This window comes from Crassostrea angulata, chromosome 9, assembly GCF_025612915.1.
Source record: "Crassostrea angulata isolate pt1a10 chromosome 9, ASM2561291v2, whole genome shotgun sequence".
In the NCBI taxonomy this organism is placed as follows: domain Eukaryota; kingdom Metazoa; phylum Mollusca; class Bivalvia; order Ostreida; family Ostreidae; genus Magallana; species Magallana angulata.
This window is the reverse complement of record NC_069119.1, coordinates 10,268,975-10,285,584: the sequence shown is the minus strand read 5'-3', so window position 1 is coordinate 10,285,584 and position 16,610 is coordinate 10,268,975. Positions and strand designations below refer to the sequence as shown.

The following is a 16,610-nucleotide window of genomic DNA, read 5'->3' as shown; positions in this document are numbered from 1 at the left end:
CGATTTTAAGCAACAAAACGTAGAAACAAAACGGAAGCCCCTTTCATGTTCCTTTTTAAAATTCGAGAAAAGAAAGAGGGCGCTTAAGATGTAGATTCGGCAGGAATCTGGGCTCACAAAGAGAGTGAAATTTTCATAGATTAATTTTACACATTTTTTAATTATAACGTCATTTGTTTCCTGTTGTAAGTGGAATGAGTAGCAAAATGCTTAAAATGCTAAAGGTTTTATCTCAATATGGGTCTAAAATATTTGAAACTTGTAAAGATAACATATTTCAACATTAAAAGGTTTTCTTAAAAAAGAAAAGAAAAAAGATGGAGATATGACTCAGAAATGACTAATAATTTTTCAAAATAATTTTGGAGGATAAAAATCGAAGTCCAGATATATGACAATGTTGTTTCAAACAGTAATTTATACCGTATATAATAAAGTCCCACATGGCTCACTGGGTTCGTCCTGGATTAGTTAATTAATACAAAGTGTTTTGGGTTCAAATCCTCCTGGTGATTCCCCCCCCCCTCGAATTTTTTTTAATTTTCAAACGTTTTTGTTTTTATATGTATGTTGATATAATGTTATGTTGAACTATAGAATAAATTTGTATGTTTTATTGTTTAATTTGTCGTTATTTATTTTGCCATATGCACACTATTTTCTGTTCTTATTACTAATTTATTATGATATACAATTTAACTATTTATATGCATTAACATCATCAATTTATTTTGTATCCATTTACCCCTCATTGCCCTTTTTAGAAAGCTTATGCGTTTTTTTCAAAAGCCTGTATAGACATGAATTTCAGCTCTCAACACATATACTTTGAGTACCGGTAATCAATTGTTGTTCGAACCTCTACATATAGCAATTCGATTTGTGTTGATGGTTCATGCCAACTAACTATCTTGTTGGCCAAATTTCTTTATAATTTTTATACAGTAGCATTTTAAGTTTCTACAGCACAATTCCAAGTCATAAAACTATTAATTTGTTTATTAAAGATTCTAAAAATAACAACACCTGTTAATGATTTACAAGGCTTCAGTTGTCTGTTTTTACAGCTGTCCCCATTTTAACGTAATTAACTGAATTAATACATAATAACAACATCAATTAACCACAAGTTCAAGTTTGCTACAGGCCAGTCTATCATTCACTGAATGATCGATGATTTCTGAAGCTCTTCATTACAATTTACATGTATATTCAGTTTTACAATTTTGAATGAGTAAAATTTTATTTTGAAATAAAACAAATCCATTTTAATGATATCATATAGATCTATCTAATACACGTGTAATTCACATATAACATTCTATATATTTTTATACATGAAAAACTTTGAAAATTATTCTTTTAAAACAAATCAACTTTAATTACAAAGTCCTCATGTCTAATACATGAGTAAATACATTTACATATACCATTCTCTATCTTTCTATGCATGGATAGTTTTAAAGACTAATCTTTTATCTTCTTCCGGTATCACTATCCTTGACTGATTCTCTCTAAACACTTGCAGGCATCTTTTAGCTTGCCCACTAAATCCTGAAAAAAAATACGTTTTTCTATAATTCTCCATTTTATTTCAGTATTAGAATATAATTTAAGATTCATTATCCCTTGATATGGGAGATAACTCTCTAAGAATTTGATAACTACATGTATAATTCAAATAAGCTAGATCAAAAGTTAAAAGTCTGACAAAGAAATATCTTTATTCACTTATCACAAGTACTAAGTATTTATAACAAATGCCCCCCCCCCCCCCCCCCCCCATGAATTTATTTCCCTTCAGATTTTTTTCCTCAAAATCATGCTGGAAATATATTTTGGAAAATCATAAAAAGCAATATTCTTATAAATGACAGAGACTAAATAAAATTAAAGTAAATGAAAAAGAGATAAATCATACAAATTAATTTCTTTTTAAAAAAAATGTTGTTCTTTTCTTTCTGAAGCAATAATGTAAATGTTTTTGACCATTGGGAAAAAAAATATTTGTTTCATTTAAGAAATCTAGTGTTTGAAAAATAACCAATGTAAAGTTTTTAAGTTCTTTAAATCTAAAAACAAATAAAGAGGTTAAATGAAAGTTTGGAATCTAACCTGAAGTTGTTCCTGAGAGCAAGAAAACTGCACTTCCTGTAGTTCTTTCTGACTCGGTAACTACAGAAAGAAATGCATCAAAGTTATATGTCAATGAGGAATTCAATATTTTTTTTTTAAATATTAATATAAAATAATAATTTGGAACCAAGGTTAAAACAGTCATTTTCCTGTGGTCACATCAAATATTAAGCAGTCTGTGATGATCAATTTGACCTTGAAATCAATCATCGACCTTGAACTTTACCAGTCATTGACCTTTAACCTATAGGATAAAGGTCAATAGTAAAGGGAAAGGTAACATGTACTAAAATATATACCAGATAATGTAAAATAAATAAGATATATCATATTCTTTACTCTAAAGTTAAAAAAAATATAGAAAACATTATCTCAGGCCTCTCTTTTTTGTGTTTTGTATCTAACCCTAAAAAAGGAATTGGTTTTGTCTGCTTTTTGTACTTATAATATCATTAGTATATTTGACTATATGTACATTAAATTAAGATGTAAGAAGAAATTTAAAAGATCATGTTTTTCTTTCTTTATTACAACTGTACAATTTGGTGTAGAAATATAGTAATCAAAGTTTGGAACACTGGCAGGCATAGGAAAATGTCACAGGTTTATGTGATTCAAAATTACTGTACGTTGATAAACTTTTAAAAACCAGTAAGCATTCTAAATAATGTCATATTTTTTAACAAAAGAGAACTTATAAGAAATCCAAATTGGGTTACAGAATGTGTTTTTGTCCCGTTTTGAAATATGATTTTTCAATCAAATTACAATTTCATTAGCCTTTTCAGGGTTCATAATATAAATAGATCTGCATAAAAAATTAACTTTAACTGGATTTTCTGTTTTAACATCCAATTTCAATAATACAATCCTCATGTAGTTTATGGCTGAAAATCATTATATGAATGGGAAAGAACTATATATGATATTAGTCAAATTTGTCCCCCATAATTCGCTATTTTTAAAATGATTCAAGTACATTAATTTGCTGTGTTATTTTATAAAGGAGTTGACACCTAATTATTTGATTTATATGCACTCACTGGCAGTATATGATGTCAGAAGTGACGCTATTTTTATAATTCAATCAAAATCAGTCAAAAATTAACATTTTTCTTATCGTTTTTCGAATAGGAAATACAGAGCAACTCTTTGAACAAGAACGAACTTTTTGTCACTTATAGGTATTGGAGAAATACATCTTTGGTGAAAATATTTTGTTTGTTCAAGCAGTCGCTCAATGTTTCCTTAAAGAAAAACTGCTTCAAAACAAGCTGTTTTATGCTAAAAATGAGAAAATGGCGGTAAAAGGTAAACTTTATGATGTCATATTTTTAAACTGTGGGCACTAAAATCAAAATGAAAATTATGAAAACACTTCAAATGTATATTTGTACAAATAAAACAAAGAATTACAGTAAAATGACGATGTTCATTTAAGGTGGCCATTTTAGGCTCAAACCATATATAGTCCTTTGTTGACATCCAACCTACATTTTATCTATTTAAGAAAAAAGAACCCAAAATAAAATGAAAAAGAACTCTTTCTCTATACAATATATAATTTTTCACACTCTCACTCTCCCCCCCCCCCCCCAAATATTTCCCACTGTTGCAAATAGAGCCAGAATGTATGATATTCTCCCATCTGGTCGTGGATTGCATTAGCAAAGAATATCTCATTCAAGTACTGACCAATGCAAGTAAAGCACTGTTGGACGTTATGTGAATATTCAAGAAACTAAAGAATGGTTACCTCTGTTTTGAGGGTGATCAAATACACAGCTTCATTCACTTTCTCCATATGATTGTTCTGAAGCAACAAAAAATACATTTAATAAAAAAATACATATTACATAAAGAAAATTACATATTTAATTGAAATAAAACAATACATTCCTACACTCTTCATAAATTTCATTTATCAGCAATATCGCAATATGTAACACCTATTAAGTTAATTAAAAGGGACATAACTCCTTTGAACCATGTAAACTATATTTATCTATGAAATCACTTTACATATATCTAAATCATCAGAATCTAACATTACATTCATATACATATATCCTGTAATTTGTTTAATGGTATTAATTATAACTCATTCAAAAATAAAATAAAATCTTCTACTGTCAAATGAATAATACCAAGAAGCTCTCTCTCTCTCTCTCTCTCTCTCTCTCTCTCACACAGCTTACCTTGACATAGTAGTCCAGTCTCCAGTCTACATCTACGATATGGGCAGGTGTGCGACCAACACTGAAACAAAAAATTTTAATGTTTTTAGAGGACCCAAATTGATAAATTGAAAAAAAGAAATACAATGAAAAAAAATGTTACAGCTACCATATTGCCATCTATTATTTATCACTTGCAAACTACTGAAATGTAGGTTACAAAGCAAGGCAAAACAGTTTCACTTTTCATCTCATACCCATGTGCTGTTTTCGGAATATGCACTTTAAAGCATCTACAATTACATTTACTGATCGTTACCTTCCAAGAAGAATCTGAAGAGCTGGCTTGTTCTTCTGCAATAGAAAAAAAAAAGGGAGTTATATTTTTATACCGTCAACAAATGAAATCTGCCCAAGATATATCTGTAGACCTTTCTATTTAAAATGCAAAGACTTTTACAATACATTTTTGTTCCATACTTTCAAGTTAAATCTTTATAATGTTGACTAATGTCCTTCTTATGTCAAACCATATATTTTCAAATGCAAATTTTAAAAAATGCATTAGGTAATATTTCTATAATTAATACTAGTACATGTAATAAAAATCAAATGAATTCCGTTTCTAGAATTTGGGTTATCAACCATTCTTTTGAAATAATATGGGAGGAAATCATGAAATAAACTTTCCTGTCAATTTGTGGCATTGTTTGAATTCAAAGTTGATGTTGACAAAATCTTCGGCATTATACTCAGCATCAGAATTTAATGATAGCAATCAATGACATTTTTTGATTGAATTGGAAAGGGGTGTTATATAAAACTTTATTTTACACAGAAAGGGGAATTTTTGGTTTATACTGCACAGGGCCGAAAACAATCATCTGTAAGTATACAATATAATGCAGTAGGAATGAGATATATTGCCCACACTTTTGAACTAAAAACTTTTTTAACCATTATTACCTGATAAGTCTCTGAAACCTCCTTAATTCTCTCTGGAGGAAACTTACAGTCTTCTAAGAGAGAGCTGAAAGATACACAATAAAAGATGTGTTTTGTTGACAAATTTCATTTAGTAACAGCATATAAACATGTATATCATATGTTATTGAAATTTTGTAATCTATTGATAAAAATATTAATTATATAATTATCATAAAAACTATATGATGTTGCAAATTATACTTAAATACATGTACACGTACATTTTTTTTTTTTGGGGGGGGGGGGGGGGGGTGATTATGGTTCAATATTTATACATTTCCCCAATGTCTTTTGCAATCAAACTGCAAATCAAAGTTTGTTCAATGATTCCCATAAAATTCAAAGGTTCATTCATTATTGAATAAAGAAATAAAAGGGGATGCAAAATCAGAAAAGTTACCTTAGTGACTCTATATCTGTATCCTGTTTGGCTGCCTCTATCACCATGGCAACAAGGCCAGCATAAGCCTCTTTCACAGCTGCTGGATCTTTGCTGGTAAATTCTTTTAAATCTGAAAAAGTTCCCTTGTGAATAGACAATTTTTTATCTTTTACTTGCTCCAGATCATCTAAGTTAGTAAATAAGAAATGAAGTCTTGTAGCTATGAGATGCTATACAATCAGCTGTTTTTGAGGTTAATACATGTACAGTGATTTAATTAGCTAACAGAGAAGAAAAAAATATTCACTGAGCCGAAGCCACTGCACACAAGCACATTGCCATGCCAACTGAACAAACAACAGGATGATCTATATTCAGTCGAACATAGAAAAAATCAAATCTTATATTGACCTCCTAGGTCACGTGCAGGTGAATATAATGTTCCATTTTTACTAGATTGTTTGATATCAGCCAATCAGAGAACTAGGAATTAATCAATTATATAATAATTTTTTTTTTAGCATATTCCTATTTAGAAATGTAAACAATTTAAATTCTATTGTCAAAAACCATTGACCTGTCTCCGATACCCATGCATGGCAGAGGTGATTATTTTAGGAATTCCGAATATTCATTATCATGATTATTGGGGTAAAATGAACAATTTTTTTTTTTTATTGACATATTATAATGAGGGAACACCTATCTGTGTTCAATCTGATACTGTAATGTTTTGAAAAACTCATTTATTTAAGTTTACTTTTTAGTCTCTAATTTAAATATTTACATCTCATCAGAGACAAAATATATCTATATAATGTCTCTGATTTTATGTGTGACCATTTGATCACCAGGTTGGGATTTTCAATAATAATTATGTGTGACCATTTGATCACCAGGTTGGGATTTTTAATAATAATTATGTGTGACCATTTGATCACCAGGTTGGGACCAATCACCCAAATGGGATATAATAGCCCGTTATGGGATTATAATAGCCAAAATAGGAAATAAATTTTAGTGCATAAAATAAGTGTTTTGATTTTGAAACTTTTGATATAAATCCGCAATAATGTGTATCAAATGCAACAACTTTTGTTTATTAATAAGTTTTTCTATATGTCTATAGCTTGTAAGATTGATCTCCTGGCAAGAACTTTTGAATATACTGAGGATTCAATCTCTGTAATAGTGTATGGTTGTCGCATAGCACCCTAACTCCGTCACTGTCAGGAAACTCCTCGCCGTTTGAAATCAAGTGCGATTATGATATCATTTTTTGCATGTCAAAAATCTTCTATCAAATGTCAACAATTTACAATGGTTAAATTTAAGAATATGTTCAAACATAACAAAATTACACCTTGTTCATTTTATGCAACAATAATTGCGTGAAATCAGCTAACACCTTTTTACTGGTGCACTAAAATAACGATATTTCTGACACGCGGGCCTATTTGATTATTTACAGTGGTCAGTCATGTTAAGAGAGGTCAAGAGGAAACATTTCACATGTAATTTATTTTTTATTAAGGTTATTAATACATTTTTTTTCAATCCGCAATAGCGTTTATGCACTACACTTGATGATAACGTCAAATCGCTCATGCCATAATTTTTGCCTTATACAGGGTTACAGATTATATACGGTATGTTGGTAATTATATAATATGCTATATTTATTAAAAATGTAATAAATAAATAATATAATCATTAATAAATTCATTAGTGATATGATATATTTGAAATAAGTAAGGACAGAAATTAAACGGCATCCATACATTCTGAAAAGGTAATTGTGATTGTTGTTACAAGGACCCATTTTTTTTATTGTGGCGATCATTTCACTTTGATGAAATGATATATAATTTAAAATGTATTCACCGATTTCACTTATTATAACTTGACCTAGATACAAGTTGAGTTTAAACTAAATTGTTAATGTGTCTTCATTCCCTGGCGTATCATAGATCATGTGGGTGACGGAGTTAGGTTCATAAGTTATGATAGCACGTGTGATAAATGTCGTATTCAGAGGGCTTATCTGAATAATAATAAAAATATTTTTGTTAATAACTTTATAAATTATAACGTTTCAGATTATATTTAGTGATTGCAAATGATAAAAACTGCAAAAAATAATTTACAGAGAAACGCGGAATGTTTTCTGCTTATGGTGACGGAGTTTGGGTACTCGGGGATAAAGAAAAAGTTTTTACCAAAAGTTGTTACATTTCATCTAATCTAATGCAGATTTATATAAAAAATTTAAAATTCAAAATTTTTTATTTTTTGCACTTTAAATTTATATCCCATTTGGGAGATTGATCCCAACCTGTTCGCAAGCACCAAATAGCTTAGCTTAGTTGGTAGAGCATGGTGACTAGAAACTCTACTGGCGTGCGACCAGTTCGTGTTGAGTACCATTTCTCGCCAGTGCATTGTTATGTCATTTTTCGTATAATATTTTATGTGTTGATAAAATGACGTAACAATGCACTAGCAAGAAATGGTACTCGGCGCCAGCAGGGGTGCAGGTTATATTGATATTATTATTATCATGGTCTGCTCCATCATTATTTTCTCCATTACTTGTGAAAAAAATATACCAAAATGCCACAGGCAAAATTATAAATATTTCATCAACTTGACAGTAAGTTATAGCTTTGTGTATGTTAAAATGTACAAAACCATGATATAAGGTTTGCATTCTAAATCTGGTTTATTAGTTAAGATGAAAAAGTCTCATTTTTAAGTTCCCGAGTCGTGCATAAAAAAGTCATGTGATGTTTATCCAGATTTTGCAGGTATAACGTTACGGTATCGCGAATACATACTTTCTATGGCATTTCTCTCGTTTGAATTGATGACTCCACGGAATGCCACCTCTACAAAACTCGGAAACTGTGCGTCTGGAATGTGGATAGACTCTCCCGCTAATGTTAAAGCATCTTGCATTGACTGAGGAAGCTCCATGATGACTTTTGGCCCACCCCTTCAATGATACGAATGTAACCTCCGCACACCAAAGAGTTCCGATTATTGAAAGCGAAAGTAGGGTCGTGCCCAGAGACAATATTAGCAAAATATAAATAGTAAAAATACGTCTCTGGCTTAACCCAAACAGAGCCCCATTTTGACGGGTTAAATATGGACCATTTTAAATTAGTGAGAGATATATGGCCCTTATTGAGAGAACATTTGGTGGATCCTTTAGAGATTTTACCTGACATTCAGGGATTTACTGACGTTGACAAAGAGGACATCAAGGCAGCCGCTCTAAGGAGCAAGATTCAGGCTATTGACAAACTTCAAGAAGCCTTAAGGAGGAGAAACTATAGATGTTTTCAAAGCTTTTTATATGCCTTACTGAAACACCAATACGTAGATTTGGCGATGGAGATTGCAGAGAGGGGTGGTATTCAGCTGGAATATCCACCTAGATTAACCTGTGCAATGCAACAAAATATAACTTCGCCAATCACTGGAATAAGAAATGTTCAAGTGTATAGGGGAACAGCTCAGATATGTGCCCGACCATGGTCACACTCCTCTAGTTCTTCATCCTCAGACACTCGAAGCATCCCGAGTAACACACGAAGTGCAGAACAGCAGGCTAGTGGAGGCACAGACGAGGACCAGTTAACTTCAGGTGACAAATTAACGATTGTTGGATATGAAACACTCAGAATAATTAGACTACAATTTAGTGCAAAGGGAAGAGAGAGCTGACCGCGATTGCGACTCATTGAGGGTTCAGAAAAAAGTGTCTCTATTGAAGAGATGTGTATTTTAACATTTTTGAATCAGAATAATTTTAAGGAACGTAATGAAATGTACATACATATGTATATAGCATAAAATTTGCAGCTATGATAAGGCAAGTACCAGCAATCGATTGAGTAAAAATTCCTCTGATCAACATAATCAATGTGACATCACACTAAGCAGCATGATGTCATATTTTTCTCAAACCTATCATTTACAACTTTAACTCCAAATTATAAAAACTACAGACGTAAAATGTCAAAAGAAACTCTTCTAACTGAATACATCTAGGATTTTTATACCCCCGCAAACGAAGTTTAGGGGGGTATATTGGTTTCACCCTGTCCGTCTGTCTGTCTGTCCGTCTGTCTGTCTGTCCGTCTGTCCGTCTGTCTGTAGACGCAACTTTGTCCCCCCTATTGAATTTTTTATAACTGCATGGAACAGTTTGAAAATTTGTACATATGTTGAACACCATCTGAAGATGTGCACCTGCAATTTTTTTTAAGATCAGACAAGATTTAATGATTTTATGACAGTATTCATTTTCCTTATTCTATATATTGTACACTAATGTTGAAAAGTAAGGGAGGTAATCCTTACAGATTTTATTAATTAATTAATAGAAAACACTCTAAAATATATTTATATAAATACATCCAGATGGAGTTTTTTGTCTTTACTTATAATTAATAAAAAAAAAAATTATTTTTTATAAGTATTCTATCAACTGACAATGCAAAGTTTTTTTTGTCAATGATAAATTCTTAGGAGCTAATGAGAACATCAAAGACAAGTGTGGCTGAATTCATTTGTCCCAAGGGAGCCATTATCTGAGCCATGGCTCAGATGGAGCATGTGTTTAGGGGAAATTGATAATCTGTAAAATGGGTGATGGTTTTGGGGCTATTTATACCCCGCAAACGAAGTTAAGGGGGGTATATTGGTTTCACCCTGTCCGTCTGTCCGTCTGTCCGTCTGTCCGTCTGTCCGTCTGTCCGTCTGTCTGTAGACGCAACTTTGTCCCCCCTATAGAATTTTTTATTACTGCATGGAACAGTTTGAAAATTTGTACATATGTTGAACACCATCTGAAGATGTGCACCTGCAATTTTTTTTAAGATCAGACAAGATTTAATGATTTTATGACAGTTTTCATTTTCCTTATTCTATATATTGTACACTAATGTTGAAAAGTAAGGGAGGTAATCCTTACAGATTTTATTAATTAATTAATAGAAAACACTCTAAAATATATTTATATAAATACATCCAGATGGAGTTTTTTGTCTTTATGTCTTAATTAATAAAAAAAAATTATTTTTTATAAGTATTCTATCAACTGACAATGCAAAGTTTTTGTTTGTCAATGATAAATTCTTAAGAGCTAATGAGAACATCAAAGACAAGTGTGGCTGAATTCATTCGTCCCAAGGGAGCCATTATCTGAGCCATGGCTCAGATGGAGCATGTGTTTAGGGGAAATTGATAATATGTAAAATGGGTGATGGTTTTGGGGCTATTTTAAAACTGTTTCATGTAAACCAAAAGGTCTATCATTATAAGGAAATAAATAATATAATTATTAATAAAGAAGTTAAACTATTTTTAGAGGTTGTTGAAATTTATTTGTCAAGTAATTTGATGAAGTGACCCTATTGGGCATTAATTTAAATGAAATTCAAAATTACTGATATGATTGTAGTGTTTTGGCAATTTTAAAATTGTTTGTAATATTAAATTTTCTTTTTTACATATTTTTACATAGTATGGTAATTATGGTAATGTTTTGGGAGTTTATTAAATTTAACAAACTCATCAAAGAAAATCATAGTCCTATGGGATCAATTTTCTGATATGGAGTTCAATTGTGCCATAGGAGAAAGTGAGGAAAATTTGAAACAACTAATTGCATCTGTCAAGACTCTTATTAGAAAGATATTGAAAGTTTTATCAACAGAAGAGCATTGCTTGGCTACCGGTATTTCTATTCACTACAAAGGGAGGGGTTATTGTCATTTTGTTGGTTTTTCTTTAAATCAATTAAATTAAAAAAATATATCATCAAATACATACATTTGTAAATGTATTACTGTTATAGATATGTATTTACAGTGAAATTCTGACAATTTTGATTTTAATTTTTCTTTGTTAACTTTTTTTTTTTTTTACAATTCTAGAATTTTTTTTTTTGTATGTGTTCCAAACCTTAACTATTATTCAATTCAATTATTTGTCCCATTTGAAATTAGCCTAGCGGGGGTATTAGTCCCATTAGGACAGTTCTAGTTTTGTATCGTTTTCATTGATGACTTCACAAGCTAGTTTAAAAGATTAGATCAATTAATGTCAAGTGACAAATCGTTGGAATCAATACAGTGTGTAAACAATGCTGAAATAAGACTTATTTAATTCAGATACCCCCAATTTTGATGAGAGTCTTTCAGGATATAATCAGTATAATACAGGCATGGATATTTTGTTTTATGAGCAAGTGTTAAAAAGTTTATAAGCAGATAGATATTCATATGCCTTGACTGGCCTTTCCTTTGTCAGTGTTTACAAAAAAGGCAAAAGTGTAACACAGTATACCCCAAATATTATGATTTAAAGATGAATTTGGCAAATATGAAAGCATATGTCCTAAAATACTTGAAAAGTGCTGCTAGGATCCTTTGCTTCGTTGTTGTAAATGAAAATAATATAGTTTTTTCAATGAAATTAAAGAAGCTGTTTGTGTTTGTGTTTGTGTTAAATAAATAATGGGTTTGTGTTAAATAATGACAATATTTACAATTATAACAATAGGATTCTAGAGGTAATACTAAAAATCATGAGCTAATTTCAGATCACATTATTGTATCATGCATACAAATAAACTTCAGGGTAGTGTTACACTTTTTGATATTTTTTTAACTAAGGTAAAATAGTGGTCTATTTTTAACTGTCACACGATGGCATGACATGGCAGCTTCAACGAGCGACTCAATTCCGATGTAGAAACTTAATTTCTTAGTGAACACATTCACTTAATATTAATATTCAGCATTGTTTTAATAAAAGTTAACATTTTTTGACAATAATATCAACAATCATTTAAATCATAGTTGCTTTAACCTACCTGCGTTTAAAAAACAGTAATCTTAAGACATTCTTTAGAATCAATTGAATTCAATACAAAATCTAGTAAGCATAATTTTGACTTTTTTCTAAACAAGAGTGAATGAAGTCGACACATACTGAGCTTAAATGTCAAATTAAAGCCCTTGTATCACTTTTTTGTGATTGGCTTTGCGCATTGCAATACTTTAATTACTATGCAATGACAACCTCAATTAAATATTTTATTACATGTAGATTACTGAAAACATTACTCTTATCCATTTGCCATGAAAACAAAACATTTATATACTTACATACATTTATAATGATTAAAACCACGTTTTTCTTCACATATGCGTATTAAGAATATTTATCATAAGTATAAATTGCCCACTATAAGTAAAGCTTATTCATGCATTGCTATTTCAGAAATCAACAAAACGGTGCCTTATATATAATTTATTCCATGTAGCGTAATGATTTCATATTACATTAACAGAGCTGACCAATGTTTGTCTCTTTAATACCTGAGAGTATATCTTTTATGTTAATCCCCCAGATTTAAAATGATGCATAAAGATTTATTTCTTCTTCAGAAACAGAACTAGGAGAAGTGTCAGTTGAAATTACTGACAGATGGGCTGCTGAACTGAGTAAAAATAAACTTTGGAGAGAACTGAGTAAAAAAATGGGTTTCAAAAAGAATAAAGTCATGGAAATAGGTTAGTGCAATATGAGGCTTCATTTTCTGTAAGAAATGCTTAGAAACAATTAAACCCCATATTTCAGTGTATTGGAGCTCTAGAAAAGTTTGTTGGATAACATATGATTTACTCGTGACAATTAATATTTTTAACAATTCACATCATGAATGTACATACATGTATATGAATAATTGGTATATATTCTGCCATTATTGTTTTTTGTAGAAAAATCTGGCAATGCTGGGGATGCTTTTCTTGATGAACTTACACTTCGTGGATTCAAAGTGGCTGATCTGATGAAACATCTTCAAGATGAAAAGTTTTCAAGTTTTCTACAGATCATTAGATTAGACCTTGGTAAGTTGATGCTCCTTTTGAGGAAGATATAATTACATGCACTGTTAATTATAAAGTCTCAGCAGTAGAAACTCCCTATACAACTAACTAGCAAATTTTTACGAGCGCTAAAAAATAAACTCACAATTTCACCAGGTTATACCATAACATCATAATCAGTGGTAATGTTACCATTGGCACCATCTTCCTGTCCTCAATGTTGAACAAATAAAATAAGCCAATCCGTTTCTTGAATGCGTGATTTATTAAATTAGTAGGACACAAAGATCATCACAGTTGATTCGATTTTAATGATAAAAGAAATTTTAAAAGTTATAAGTTAATTGTGTGGGTAGACATGTACATGTATTAAGGCGGCTTGGGACGCCTATCGATATATTTATGGATAAAAAGTACATTGCAGTCAAATCTGGTTTAGAATTTTCAAATCTTACATCATTTTACCAAAATTTATTTTTTACATAATGCACTCTGGCTCATTTAAATATGGCAATTATAAACAGCAAATAAAGCTCAAACTGAATGCTGAATAGAGTTTTTTGAAGATAAAGTTACAATGAAAAAAAACCAGTTGAACTCTTTTTTGTGAATTTTCAAAGTTTTATCTCACAGTTTTTGCTATTCTGACTTGCATTTTGTGACTTATATAATGGAATTTCGAACTCTGGCCATCTTAATGAATAATTGACAGGACCTTGAATGGACACTGTCACAGTAATTATAGGGCTGGATTATTGTCCTGGTCATTTTTAAACTGTATACAAAGAAGAACCTTGTATATGATTATAAAGAAAACCCATTAGGTTGAATAAATTGTAAGAAATTTTTCTTTTAAATTAATAGATAATATTTAATAGCTAAATAAATTATTAGGTGTTTTTTTTTTTTTAAGATTTAGGCACCTGGTTTATCTTGTGGATAAATTGCTGAGCACCCAGCCTTTTTTTTAATAATTGAAGATATAAATATTGGTGAAAAGTATTTTTTTTCTATTTTTAAGGTGAATCAAGTTTAAACAATTTTAACATTGGTACCTCACCAGTGGAAAGCGATGCTAGATTTGAAAATGTTATCCTGGGTCTACCTCCATCCAGTGATTCCTCGAGCAACTTGGAAGAAAAAATTCAGAATAATTTGATAGACTCCCCAGCACAGAGTTCAAGAAATTTGTCAGAGTCTCGCTCATCAAGTAGTTCAAGCTTTAACAAAAACTCAAAGCCAGAAAACAACACAGATAGCAATAAGCATAGTATCGAGGCTGTTACTCTGACAGGGCATAATGTTTCTTTTGGCTCTGGAAAAAAGTCTGGCCAAGAAGAGGACCAGCAACCCCAAATGATTCCGACTTTGACTTCCAGGTCTAAAGAAGGAACTGAGGTTAGTGACATTAGCCCTATTATTAGAGATACCCAAAAAGAAATTGCTTTGGTAAATAAGAAGAAAGAATTGGATAGTCCATACGATGAAATATACCAAAGGGAAGCTTCAGAACAACCTTCAAGTCTCGGTGCTGACTCTGCTCATCAAACTTGTCCAAAGTCTACTTTTCTGGATGAACATTTAAACTCATTAGGAAACTTATCCGTGAAACCAAAAGAATCAACATCAAAGAGATTCACCGGCCTATTGTCTGAGGAGAACATTGGGACCAGCACCAAAGCCGTGTCACAGACAGAGTCTTCGAGGTCCAGGGAACCATTAGTCCACCAAGCACAAGATGATACAGCAAGTCAGAAGGGATCAAGTTTAATACAGGGGATACGTGATCTAACAAATAATTTAGAGCAAGTTGGGTTTGAAAAAGATCCTCATGCAGCAAGACCTTCTGGGAGTTCTATTAATATTCCAGTCCAGCCAGTACCAACAGCCACAGAAGTTGGAAACCCCATAGCCGCCCCTGAATCATCAACAAACCAAACTTCCCAGTTTGATCTATTCCAATCAGAGTCAGGGCAGCAGTCTGCAGCAAATCTCATAGGATCTCGACAAATGCAGGGACCGTACACATCTCCTGTTCCAGTATCAGATGAATCAGAAGCAAAAAATTTGGAAATGGAAGCAAGTGCTCTTCGTGAGGACATGGCAAATCAGTCCAACACTGTAGGCTATAGAGATATTCAGAACAGTATACCGGAGCAAAATCAGAGATGTTTGGAGAATAGGGAATACCATTCTTCCATAGTGGACCAGTTTTGTTATAGTGAAGGTGGAAGATCACAGTCACAGGGTCGATCTAATTCAAGTAACGTACAGACTAATGCTAGAGAGACTTCAGACAGGAGAGAGGGGTCTACATTGGGAAGCATGTCAAATGTCTTAAATGATTGTCCCCAACTCAGTGATAGTCTGCTTAATGAAGAAACTCTTACAAGCAACAGCAGTTCTTAATGATGAAGACAATATTACAAAGGACAAGTAAAAATGGAATGTTTGATGATTGGATGATTTGTTAAACAGAAAGTAAAGAATTTTTTAAATATTGTTGCTTTATTTCATTCATTGACACATGATTTAATATTTGAATTATGTTTCATGACAGAAAGGTCTTTCTTTCAAAATGTATTTGAGTATTTCACATGTTTGACCCACCTCCAATCACATTCTTTAAAGACAATTAAGAAATTTAAATAAAGTAATTAGATTTTTAATACATGTCTATATGAAGAATATAGCCATCAAGGTTGTCAACATAGTTGAGAGAAATAGACTATGACTGATGGGCATGCTAGTTTATTCTATTAGATATATAGAAGAAAAAAATAAAATTACGATTTTAATTTATTTTGTGGTATATGTGAAAGATTTTGTTTTATAAAGTCGATTCATTACAATGCATATTCTTTTAGTTTACAACAGTTACTGTGATAATATTACGCAAAGAGCCATAAAGCTTGTGCTTTGTTTTTGTTAACATTGGTTGTATACTAGCAAAAGTTTTGTTTCCTTAGATCTTTTTACCTGCTTATTAGTTATGAACATAATTAAATAGTTTCTAGC

General features: G+C 31.4%; 2 protein-coding genes across 3 annotated transcripts in view; one reads left to right on the top strand and one right to left on the bottom strand.

Moving 5' to 3' along the window:
• The window catches only part of LOC128163108 (COMM domain-containing protein 3-like), a 28,415-nt gene extending 19,711 nt beyond the window's left edge, over nt 1-8,704 (bottom strand). Inside the window, exons 1-8 of one of the 2 annotated variants that reach the window (XM_052826611.1) lie at nt 8,520-8,703; nt 5,701-5,812; nt 5,280-5,343; nt 4,633-4,667; nt 4,335-4,395; nt 3,893-3,949; nt 2,116-2,175; nt 985-1,554 (exon numbers count right to left, since the gene is read on the bottom strand). In XM_052826611.1, coding sequence (XP_052682571.1) covers nt 1,495-1,554; nt 2,116-2,175; nt 3,893-3,949; nt 4,335-4,395; nt 4,633-4,667; nt 5,280-5,343; nt 5,701-5,812; nt 8,520-8,658 — 588 coding nt within the window. In that variant the 5' untranslated portion in view covers nt 8,659-8,703 and the 3' untranslated portion in view covers nt 985-1,494. Of the gene's footprint in view, nt 1-984; nt 1,555-2,115; nt 2,176-3,892; nt 3,950-4,334; nt 4,396-4,632; nt 4,668-5,279; nt 5,344-5,700; nt 5,813-8,519 lie in introns of those variants that run through there. The other variant, XM_052826612.1, reaches the window with a different exon arrangement.
• A 5-nt stretch (nt 8,705-8,709) lies between these two features.
• On the top strand, nt 8,710-16,610 carry LOC128163106 (uncharacterized). Its single transcript, XM_052826608.1, has 4 exons — nt 8,710-9,334; nt 13,149-13,274; nt 13,482-13,613; nt 14,614-16,610. The coding sequence occupies exons 1-4, from the start codon at nt 8,833-8,835 to the stop codon at nt 15,999-16,001; spliced, it is 2,148 nt and encodes a 715-aa protein (XP_052682568.1). The 5' UTR covers nt 8,710-8,832; the 3' UTR covers nt 16,002-16,610.